General features: G+C 38.1%; 1 protein-coding gene across 4 annotated transcripts in view; it reads right to left on the bottom strand.

The window, feature by feature from the left end:
- MAPKAP1 (MAPK associated protein 1) overlaps positions 1-12,967 on the bottom strand; it is a 105,588-nt gene that overhangs the window by 60,493 nt on the left and 32,128 nt on the right. For all 4 annotated transcript variants that reach the window (XM_080561409.1, XM_080561410.1, XM_080561411.1 and 1 more), the window contains one exon: positions 882-1,054. In XM_080561409.1, the coding sequence (XP_080417535.1) occupies positions 882-1,054 (173 nt within the window). The remainder of the gene's footprint in view (positions 1-881; positions 1,055-12,967) is intronic.

Raw genomic sequence — 12,967 nt, 5'->3', positions numbered from 1 at the left:
GAATTAAAGAACACAACTGTATTCATAATTTCAAATAAAACTGCTGTTTATTTTGTTTTTAAGATCCTTATTTGACAATAGAATGTCATCACCATAGAATGGTTTAGAATTTGGTGATATCTCCAGGATGATAACCTGGAAAGAAAAGCACCTTTAGCCTCTATTTCTGTCAATTCTTAGAAAAGCAGAAATATTTTAACATGACTATAATGAATGAAAGTGATTATGTCAACAAAATAACCACAGAAAGCAAGTAGTGATAATGCTGAAGTTCTATGACAGAATTCTTGTTTGCAGACATAAGCATTAAGACTAAAATATAAAATATAATTTCAGTAGAACGTTAGTGGTACTTCCAAGACACACCGTCACCCAGTACAGTGATTTCTCTCTATGAATCTGGGGGAAGGACCTGGTACCGCGCAGAGCAGTAAGAGGCAGAACCTGGGTACCTGGGTACCTTCTCTCAAAAGAAACAAATGGAGGGAGTTACAGATGAGCTCTACATTTTATTTGACATCCTTGTGATCTCAGCCATTAAGAACAGTACAAAAAAAAAAATGGATGGGACATAAAAAATGTCTCCATGACATCAAAAGAGATAGGTTTTATATTATTTTTACATAGAGCGTTTTGAAATTATGATTCTTTACAGATCCATGGCCTCATATGCTTATCATTATACAGTAACCAGAAGTTTAATTGAAAGAGAAATGGATATAGATGCATGTGTATTTCTCAAAAGGAAATACAGATAAATGTGTAGGTAGTTTCTCTAAGATTTATCTACTAAAATATTGACATGAAAATCCATTTCATTATGCAAAAACGCTGCAGAGGAGAAAATTAGAGATCAAGAGGTAGTAAAGAAAGAACATTACTTCAGTTTTGGTTCCCGTCCCTCACTTGTATATTGCCAGCATATTAGTCCAATCAGGTCATGCACCTTGGCATTTGCTATCGTCACAACTGTCATGGGCTGTAGTTTGTCTTGGCTTGCATGCAGTGGGAGGTAGACATCAATTTTTTTGGTTGCCGTTGTACCAACATGACCCTGTCAAGAAAATACATTTCATTAGAATGTATGAAAGAAAAGGTATGACAGAGCTAATACACAACGTGGTACGGATGGAATTCTTCTCAGTAGTGAGATCAAAACACACTGCTATGCCTTAAAATTGAAAGAAGTTTGAATTTAAATTCTAATTCATTTACAGCTGTTTAACTTTTCTGCAAGAGGAGTATGAAAGATTTGGCAAAGATTCTGCAGATTTCCATAAAAAGCCTGAACTTCACTGCAAGATTCCACGTTCTTGCAGGAGCTAAACGAAGAAATGAAATTGAAAAAAAAAGAAAAGGCAAAAAAAAGAAAACTAACCAGCCTACCTAAGACTTCAGGAAACATTTCCCCCCCCAGTCTCTAGTATTAGCATAACCCTTGTTTCTGCACTTCTGCCTCCCTCTGTCCCCGCTGGCTCTGCAGCCAGGGCCTGGCTGGGGGCACGGGCACAGGCGGCAGCGCGGCCCCGCAGCGCCGCTCGGCTTCGCCAGCTGCTCGAGCACCGGGATCCTGGACAGCACCGGACCTGGCAGCGCTCCTTGCTCCCCACCGCTTCGAGTCTCCCTCCAGCTTACTGGGACTCGTTCTCTCTCTTTTCCCTTCGGCTCCCTTCCACCTGCCGACACACAAACCGGAGCCAAAGGCCTTCGCGCCGGCACGCGCCCCAGGGTACAACGCGTGGAGCCACCCAGGTGCAGGAGAGGCTGCAGACAGGCCGGTGCGTTCCGACGGAGAGGGGCAGGAGGAAGAAACTACCACGGCTGGCGGCGGCCTACACACACAAATTCACCAGACCTAAACTTGAACCTTACAGGTGCGAGCAGTCCAGAAGCAAGAGCTGTACGCTGGGAGCCCCGCTCGCAGGGCCCGGCAGCACCTCGTTTGGATAAGCCTTAAGAAGCCTTTGGATAAGCTTAGTAAAACCAAGATGACATGTCAACATGTTTGTAGGAGGGACTTTTCATAACTTTTTCATCTTCAAGGCATTTTCTTAAATTGATAAAATTACTTTCAAGTTAGGCACATTTGGTGCAGATATTACAGCATCCATCCAGCCCAAGCGCTTGGCTGTTGTGTGCCTTTGATGCTCTGAGATACCACCCGCACCCACAACCTTGCTTCTCCAACGAAAACACTAACACGATAGAATTACAGCTACTCGCAGAAACAGGTTTTTTGGTTTCTTTTTCTCTCTCCTCTTGCTTTCCTGCTTACATGACTATTTTTAAGGGACATTAAATAATATCAGGTAATGAATCCCTAATCTCAAGTCTGTTTCTGTCTTTGTCCAGGTGCAAACGCTAGCCAGGGGAATATACTAGCACGCATAAATTTATGCACATTGCTTACACTGCAGTAATGACCGGAGATAGCGGCAAGAACAGGAGACCTGTTGTTTCAACAATGTTTGCACTTGAATGAGCAAACAGCAATTATTAAGGAAATTAATGGGAATCCTAGGTATGCCTGGTTATACACTGAAACCCCAAAATGGCACAATCACAAGTAACAGTCCTAGTGCTCTAAAAGTGATTGCCGTAAGACATTACAGGGCCTGAAAGCTGAGAATTAGAAGCTTATTAGACTTTCTATTAATAAAGAGAACATTCAGTATCACAGGAGGTAAGAAAAATTAGTATGGCCTATAAGCACATGGGTCAAGGCTTGGACTGATCAAACGCTAAGCCAAAGGACTTTGGAAAAAATCTCTATTACAAACTGATACTTTTATTACAAATGGGTGATATTTGTTCTGAAACAGCGTTAGAAGTCCAAAACATCAGGTACCTGTCTACAGGACTGAATGAATCCATACTTAGCTTGATCCTGCAAAATATTAATTGTGCAGAAAGTCCCACAGAGCTCAATTACTACCTGTGAAAAGCTTATTAGGTAAGTGTTTGTAGGTGGCGGGACTGAATAACATGGATCGAACTATTCGTCTCAGTGGCCAAGAGTCAAAGATCTGCCCACAATGGATTTAGCTAGTAATAACTTGTGGGGTTTCTATAGTGCTTATAGTCACGTCTCTAGGAGGGATCATTCAGGCCCAGATTACAGGCACTACTGGAAGCATAATTACTTTTTTCTTCCAACTAAAAACAGTATTCCAATTGTAAATGCTGAGGAGACACAGAAGATAAAGTACAATTACCTATATTCAAAAAGGCAGCGACAAACTTTATTAATAGATCCTGTATAAAATTCAATGGAAAATCTATTCAGGGCCAAGGGCCTTACCATTTGGAGTTTCCTTAATAGCCTCCAATAAATCTGGGAAGCATAAAGGGGCTGTTAAATTAACATTTTCCTGATCTGTCACCTGTGGCATAGTTAATTTGTCAAAAATTCTTTTAGCTTGTCACTGGACACTGTATATTCTGACAAATGAAGTCTGGAATAAAATTGACAAAATATCTCGTTAATTTTCTACGAAATCGCAAATCTGATTCCATTAAGGTTTTATTGTTAGAAATGTTAGATTCCACCAATCTTGTAAAGAAGTCAAGAGTAACTGAATACACACTAAACATTCAATAAATCACAGAAAATTTTCTTAATATTTTCATTAATAGATTCTCTTAAGACTACCTACTGTTTTCATTCAGTTTGATCTTAAAAAAAAATAATTTGCTATTTCTATAGCATTTTCATCTCACTCAAAGCAATGTTTTATCACCAAATGGTGATAAGTGGTGCCGCAATTAGGACAGACGACATGGCCCTGTGCAGCATACACAGCCTTGAAGGAACAAAATAAAAAAGGGATACTACTTCACAAATTATTGCTAATTTTGTATGCATATAAATCATTTACTTTTAATTCTGTTTACCTCTGTTTTCATAACTCTTAGTGTCTAGCGCATTGTAGCTTTTTGGCACACTACACGTATTCTTTGCTGCTGCTATTCATGAACTGCATGAAATTATATACGCTATTTGACATTGCTGAAATGTACAATCTGCTGAATTCACAGATTTTCTGTTTTCTATTTTTTATAATTTTATTTAAGCAGATCAATGTATTTTTTGCACTTTGACAATTAAACACAAAAGTAACAGTAGCTAAGCTTAGTAAAAGTATTGCCATTAATAAACAAACTTCCTGTCAAAGAATAAATTGGCATCCAAGACTACAGCTGCTGTGAATCCACTTTTCTCATATTGTCCAAAATAAACACAGCCAGAATACAGCAACCTTTGGAGATGTATAGTGATGGTATTTGTTGGTCTCTTTTAACAAGTAAGTAGCACCAACAGCATGCACGTGTGCTACTGCTTCCAGACACGAGAGTGAAGGATATGATAGGCAAATCAAGTCGTGCATTATAATAGATTTTGTAGGAATGTACTTGTAAAGCTGTAATGTTTCATGATATAACTAGTGGTTACTACAGTTAGCACAGGAAAACTGCATATGGAATGATCTTCATTGGCCACATGTGGTTTTAGAAATATCTGTATCATTATTTAATACTCTGTAATAAAATATGCTTTAAATATAAACAGAATATGTTAAAATAAAAAAGTTACATATTTAAACAATCAATTCTTTCAACACGGGAAGTCTTTATAAGATGTAAAATAAACTTTTAATCAAAGTCCATGAGAAAATCTACACCTCTCTCCAATAACAGACGATTTATATCTTGAATGGGTTATTGCAGAGCAACTAATATTCTCCCAGATGATAAAGGGAATTTGGTACAGTTCTTTCCATCACAAGGACAACAGACTCCTAAATGCTCTTCTCAAGTACTTGCATAATAGGAACCTAACGAAAGTCGTTGAGGAAAAACATATATGCTGCGTCCTTCCCACTCCTGAGCTGTTTTGCTGCACACCAGAAGAGAAAATTAGAACAAAGTCCATAAACATTTCCTAGAGAAAAGTGATTAATTTTCAGCGATAATAATTTACTGCATCTTTCTGTACAGTAGAGTTCTGTGCCTAAGTGTTATATCACTTTAAGATTAGATGTTCTAATGATATAATGCAAAGATTTTACTGAATCATTATTTACTGGGAGTCATAAAAACCTCCAAAAATTAATCTTTCATGCACATCTAGTTTATCCAAAGTTAGCATTTAATTAGATGGCCTTGGCACAAATGAGCTTACTACTTTATTTGCTCAATCAGTATATGTCTTTTCAGTAATTATAATTAATTCAAGTCATTGACTCACCTCCCAGCAAACAGTGCTGAACATTACACAAAATGGAAACAAATGCTTACCTTTTACAAATAAAATTTCTTTTCACTTTTAAACTAAGTGAAATGTTTTTGTTTTAGGTTAAGAGGTATTTAGCTTACTATATAATCCAGTAATCAACTCTTAAACATAACTTATTCAAATATGTATTTAAACAACGCAGAGAAAATAAACGAAGGGGAAAAATCTAAGTTAACGTGAGTAAATATATTTCAAATACAAATAGAAGTTCTAACAGATCAGAGCACAGATGTTTATGGCAATACAAAGGACTATATTTTTCTAAGATGAATATTGAAAACCTATATTTCCTAACCTCTTGATTAAAAAAAAAAAAAAGTAGTTATTTCTTCATCCAAAATAAATGGGAATAGAACAGTCACATTCACTCCAATCAAATTGCTTTTAAGGGCCTGAATTGACAAGAACCATCTGAAAATAGTGTGGGTTTTGTCTGTGTTTTAAGTTTAGATGATCAAATATCTTGAAAGCTTTCAATAAGCATGTGGCAGAAACCCTTATACTGTAGTGGAATATAATGACACTATGGGCATATGGTTCAGAGAGAACACACTGGCAGCAAAACAGGATGATGAACGCGTTTATCAGCCTCAATATACGAGACCTACACTACACAGGAATGAAACATGTAGCTGCAACTAGTAGATTTTGGTGCAGTGAGCAAAACAGCATCTAATGTAATATGATGGTTAAATATTTATAGCAGAGTCTGTTCATTGTATTTGCAGAATATTATAGCAGAACTGGAGAAAATACCTGTTCAGCTACATATTACATCAATATTCACAAACATGATGCTAAGTCTTAGTGCTCGTATGAAAAGACAGAGTAGCTCTATCCCTTTTATGTTGCAGTACACCACACTATACCTTACTATGGCAAAATAAGAATGTCATTTATTTCATCAGGTGGTTAAGTCAGTATTTGCATTTTACATCATTTTTAGTATTTTACATTATTTTTCTAGTATTACATTCCTGTAGTAATCATATAATTACTCCTGTTATGCTTATGCCATTTATGGAACAATACTGCTAGTGAGGCCACTGGGACAATCGACTGAACAAGTGACCACGCAACTATCTGCCAGTCGTCACAGTTTTTATATGACGCTTCCAAGTTGTTCTTTTCTGACAAGTGGATTCTCCTTTGTATCATCCCAGCTTGTGCTGCAGACTTAGCAGATCGCAATGTAAAATTCCATTAACGTTGTTAAATACTTAATTTATCTTATTCATGCTGCCACTATTCATAAAAATTTAACCCAGTAATTTCCTGTTATACAAAGCATAACAAAGTATGAATATTTAACTACAAGGTAAATAACACTTTTTTTTTTTAAATTCTAAATTGTTGACTTCACTTAGCATGTCTGCTTTGTATAGCATCACACTATTTTTCAATTAAAGGTCCAGATGTTTCAAAGGCTCCAGTAGGCAGCAGCAGTTATGAGAAATGCTTTATCTGCATTGCAATGATCACTACAACATCAGCTCCAGGCTGCATTAACATACTCATGTTTTATTCCAGCCCTCCTCCTAATGTACCGGTTAATTATACAACACACAGCTGAGAAACATAACCTCCAGAGCTGGACAGTTTCCTTCCACGCTTCCACGTGAACAAATTTTTATATGCAACTCAAAACTATGATTTACATATAAAACCACTTAATCAAATATCCAAAATTACTGCCTGTTCCTTCCTGGCATTCATTCCCACAATTAATAAAACTATGCAAGTCCTGAGCGAGGAAGAATGCATATAATTCTTGTAACAGCGTATCTCAATCATGTTAACATGTATTACTTTATACAACTCTCTTTAAATTAAAAAATTAAAATTAAAGTGCTATGGATATGATTTCTTGTTATTCTTTTCTGACAAAATCAAAATGGAGGGAAAAAGCCAGCATCCCCTTTACAGCCCAGGCCTCATTTCCTTTCATAGTGGTATCATTTTCAGGACAAATGGATCCAGTCCATCTTTAATCCTGCCACATTCACACAGAATTCTGCCAGGAATGAAAGCACCTCCTATGCAGCAGGTCAGCACAATCCCTACAGCATCAATGAAGTCAAACACAGGACCTGGAGCTGCCTTTCTCCAGAGGACTGAATTTCATACTGACTGAGACGGCACTGAGCTAGCCATGGATGTTACGCACTTATCTATTCAGCTCCAATAGTTCTGCTGAAGAATGAAAACACGTATTCAGATTTATCAAAATACAATTGCTATAGCTGCAACAAAAATGCATTCATTACAAGAAACTATCCTTAGTTTCTGTGCACAGAAAAAAAAGGAATGGCCTATTTTAGAAGATTTATTTACATTTTACTTAGTAATACACTTAAAAATTTAATACTGAGGAAGAGATATTCTTTGCAATAACAAAACACAACCAAAACTTATAATTAAAACCACACCATAAACATTATTTGTTTGTTAAAAAATATGCTACAAGATACTTTAATGAACAGATGCTATTCAAAAGATAAATGTTTTTACAAATATTCAATCCCTAAACAGATCAGACTCTACTCCTATGCTTCTGTTGCATAAAGCAGACAGCTTAAGTTCCTTGAGGACATTTGCCAACCTTAGGTGGAACATTTTTAATACATCACCGTGTCACTTTTTAATGTGCCACAATCTATTAACCACATGGCAAACTAACAGGGATTTTTAAAATATGGGTTTTATAGCTTTGTGCTGGTGATTAATTAAATAAATAGCCAGCATTTCACAAATCATCCCTCTAATTAGTCTAAACCAGACACTTTGCATTCACCGGCATTATTGCCATCTGAAGCTCACAGAAGGGCAGTAGCATTACGCCGCCGAGCCCGTGCACTTCTCAGCACAGCGTCACTGCGTAGCCGGGGCTGGCACTGCACCCGCGCAGCCCGAGGCAGAGGTACAATCTTCACAGGTGCTGCAGTCAGCTGGAATTTGACTCCAGCTGCTTGGAAAAGATGTTCTGTTTAATTATTCTCCCTCATCCTGAAGGAAGCAATCGAGATAACAAAGAAAACGGAGCTGTATCTGAAATTTGACCTGAAGTAGCAAAGTTGCACGCTGCAGAAAATGAACAAATATTTAAGGCAGATACTAGAAAAAATTTATGAGCTAAATGATACAGTTTCTGTCAAAACACTTCAAAGTTGAAGCTGCAACTAATTACATACAGTCCATTCAAAGAAACCAAGCAAGGCTTATCATTAAAATGACTCGATTATTCTTAGAAAGAAAGAGAAAGTCATCTGTAAAATCTGCCTGAAATCTCATCATTTTTACTGCGCCTATCTAGATCATTTCCCCCCGAGCTCAAATTAAACTCTTAATAGTTAATATGCTCAAGTTTTACTACAGGTTTTTCTCCAAATTATTATTAACTGGAATTTCCTATCTAGGAGGGTTTCTATATGGAAATGTGTTCAGCATTGCTTTCTGACTTTATCCCAACAGCTTTTTCCCCCCCCAGTTTAAAAACCTTTGGAGAGACTGAAGACAATGGAGCAGCGGGGCTGCTCACGAAGGTGGGATCTTACTTCCTCTGTGAATTGTTCCTCAGCAACAGCCACGGTGCACAGAGCAGGACTCACGTCGTGCACCTGCCCCTGAGCTGAGGCTTCCTCGCGCTCCGGGCCCAAGCGGCGGGCAGCTCGCGGCCTGGCTCCCGCGGGGCCTGGCAGCCGCCCCCGGCCCCGCGCCGGCAGCACGCTGCTCCCTCTCACTTGTTGTTAGGAACAGTCATGGGATTACAAAGCGTGGCCTTCAGAAAACGATCGATGATAAATAATCCTAGGGCTGGACTGCACCAAGAAAACAGGAGGACAGCTGAGAAGTGACCTTCGAGGCAGAGCAAGGAGCCGGAGGGCCTCTGACGCAATTCCCCCCCTTCCCACCCGTTAAGGAAAAAATAAAAATAAAATCCTCAAACCAGCAACAAAAGTTCTGCTGTTGGATTTACCCTCTCGAGAAATCTCAAGTTGTGATTCACTGTACCAACAGCAACCAACAGGTTTTCTGTGGCCGACTTGTCCTGTCATTTTTACTATCGGTATGACTGCAGAAAGAATTGACTGGCTGTGAAAGTTTTATACCACCTCTTCTGGAAAATACTACTTACCTATACAGAAGTGTGCACTGAAATTGTTATCTGTTTAAATATTGTCTTCCCCATTATTGTGCCCCAAAAATTACTTTTATAAAAAACTGTATACCGTACATAAAACGCATTCTCAAACAACACAGATGACACATAGACTCTCCGTTGAGAAAGAAACTGAACTACATTTCAGAAGACTGGCTTAATAGCTCCAGTAAGGCTAAAATCTCTGCCTCGACAATTGCACCCTACCTAAGTTTCCTTACACTTTCACCTGGGTACGGAACAGCTCTTTACCTCCTGCTTGTAACTACCTTCCCTCAGCACTCGGGATTTCAGACAAGCAGCTACGTTTCTCTTTGGAAGAGCTCCTTTAAAAGAGTCTGTACATACATAAATACATACATACTATACATAAAAGACACAAGGTTATGATCACAGCTGACATATGGAAAGGCTGGACTCTTGTCTGAGGTCATTTTAAGCCAAAAACTAATTAATTATTTAAAAATGAAAAAAAAGCATTCCGTACATGGTAGGAACTTATATCAGCATTTGAGATAACCATTGTATGGGGGAAAGTCCAGGATTAATAATATTAAGACTAACTCCTACATTCCACCCCCATTCCAAAAACCAAGCAGGTGCTGGTATACAACTTGTTCATCCACCAGAAAGTACCAGCTTAAAAAAGGGCTCTCTCCTATACAAGTTAAATAGCTATGGGTCATTTGGGTGGTATGCCTAGAAAAGCTAGTAAAAAAGGAAAACCTTAGGAAGATTTTGCCCTTAAAATTTTGCACGTGAAAAAAGCTTTGGTTGGCTAGTTTGTCCAAGTATAGCTCAGGCACTGGAACGGGTTGGGTTGCCCAGGGAGGTGGTGGAGTCACCGTCCCTGGGGGTGTTCAAGGAAAGGTTGGACGAGGTGCTTAGGGATGTGGTTTAGTGGGTGACATTGGTGGTAGGGGTTAGACCAGATGATCTCGGAGGTCCTTTCCAACCTTAATGATTCCTTAACAATAAGAGGGCTTCATAGCACTTTCTTGCATACAGTTTCTTCAATGTCATTCCCCAACCATAGACCCGTATCAGCCTACGGCATAATAAATTAAATCTCCAGAGACAGCTAAGAAACTTTTTACTTGTTAATAAATCAATTTTCTTTTTCTTAAAAGCTTTATTTTCCTGTTTCAGATATGCAAAAGGAATCTTATACGGAACTAAACAGATCATTACGTTGCTTTTATAAATTCTGAATTGGGAATATTTAATAAATACCAGGCCGAAGCTATGGTACAAATGGGGTGCTAAATCACCCTTATACTAAAAGATCAACTGGGGCTTTCATATTCTGCGATTCTACTACTCCACATCCCATTAATTACTTCTAAAATGTTTTTTAAAGAACTACACAAAGAAACAGGAAAATATAAAAATACTGAATTTTAGTACAGTAACTTTTCTTTACTTGGAGATGCAAAATCTGAATTTAAATGGCTAATTTTGATGAATTTTTGAATTTCAGAAAAAGTATTTTAAAGCAACAGACTACAGAAATCTAAGTTTATAATGGAAACAAAATAATTACAACTCCATTTAAATTACATGCTTAACTACAAAATGAGAATTCTTTCGTTACTGATATTATGATGCTTGAACAGACCCATAAATGTTCTTACCCCATAATTAATTTCAATGTTTTAAAATTATTTCTCCAGTACAAAGGTCAGTAAACATATAGTCTAAAGACTGTCCTCTGAGAAATTCAAAAACACTCATCTTCCTCAGAAAAATTTCTTCCAATAAACGTCTGCTAGTGTACATCAAATCCTCCTGCAAACTGCAGACGTTAAAAACACTCGTTAATAAGACACATCCATATTTCTTTGGCTGTTAAGAACCTTAACTTATGAACACGTTTTTCATTTGGTTTGATCTGTAATTAAGGAAAAGATAATGGCATTAGTAAATTGCAAAAATTCAGTTAGAATAAAATGCAATATGATTCAACCAAAAGATTAACAACTGCATTATAAAAACTACTTTAAAATTCTTTAATTCCAAATAAGCTTGCCTTTAATGATTATTGCTTAGAAAATGCTTCCTTTTTTTTTAATGCATCAAGCTGCCCATTCATTACATACACGTTTTCTATATATTTCATTGCAATGGCTGTTTTATTTTATTTTTATTTTTTAACATTTCATACTGAGAAACAGAGTTTGTGTGCTTCAGAAGGACTCCTGTCACAATCTCAGGTCTTCTACTGACTCCAGGCATGGTCACAACTGGCTCCCACTTGTACTCACGATGTTCTTCACCTTCCTAGTATTTTTGAAATTAAGAGTCAAGCAGAATTTTGATTTCTCACACAAAAACTAAGCCCAGCACTTTACAGTCCAAGTGTGCCTTCTACTTGTTACTTCTTAGTCAAAGAAATTACTAGGTAAGGCAACACCAACCATAACATCAAAACCCAGTTTATTTTTTTAAAGAAAAAAAACAGCCAAGCCCAGAAATTCTCAAAAAATCTTTCAAATTTGCAAATTACATGGGACTGCTTTATGACCGAGTCCGCAGGGAGAGCCGGACAGCGCCCAGCCGCGCCGGTACAGCTGCGCTCAGCCGGGCTGCCCCAGCCCTCGCAGCAGCACCCATGCTCGGGCAGCTCGGCTGAGGAACAAAAATGTAATAAACGGCAAAGATGGAGTCTCCTTCCCTGCCAGTACGTCCCCTTTTTCTGCAGGATAAACGCAGCTGCCAAACTGGGCTTTTAAAGAAGCCATGAGGCAAGCAGCTGCTGTGGGCACGTTAGGAGAAGAGGAAGACAAATAGAGACAGTGCTGCTTCACAAACATGCTGAAATATTTCAGATCAAACCACTGCCATTACTTTCCTTTTCCTTAGAAAACTTAAAACAGCTTCTAGCCAAGGACTGTGATGTTTGTGGGTAACGATATTTGGAGAGAATTAGTCTCATAGAAGAGCTTAACACAAGCCAAATCGCAGCCATTGGTGATGGTCCTGTAACATGTTAAATGCTTCCTGAAGCTGTTATAGGCAAAGGAGAACTTCAGACCTAAAAGCTATTTTAAACTTTCTTTTGTAGGTGCCTCTCTGTTAAAACTGAACAGGGATGTCAGGAGGGATGTCATGATGCATATATATAGACAGATTGGAAGACGTAGCACTGTTAGGATTACACAATATTTTTAATATGTTACAACGCTGCTTTCAGCGTATTAAACATGAGATTTCTTTCCTTTACTAAGGGAAGCCTGGAGGGTTTGATGTGCATCCTTACTAAATATAGCACACTACATTATTCTATTCAAGCATTTGATAAACTTCAAAATATCTGCAATAAGAGGTAAAAAGGACTTTTGACAAGGAAAGCATTTTGAAGAAGGCAATTACAATCACGCTTCAGCACAATCTTTGTGATAGCGGTTCCTATAAGAATTGAAGGGATGAGCAACCCAACAGGATGCCTGTGGGGAAGAACAGAAGCAGGGCAGGCAGACGTGGTCATTCGGGCACCAAGAGGTTCCCTGCCT

Source organism: Anser brachyrhynchus (assembly GCF_964034855.1).
Source record: "Anser brachyrhynchus genome assembly, chromosome: 19".
In the NCBI taxonomy this organism is placed as follows: Eukaryota; Metazoa; Chordata; class Aves; order Anseriformes; family Anatidae; genus Anser; species Anser brachyrhynchus.
This window is presented reverse-complemented; position numbering and strand designations above follow the sequence as displayed.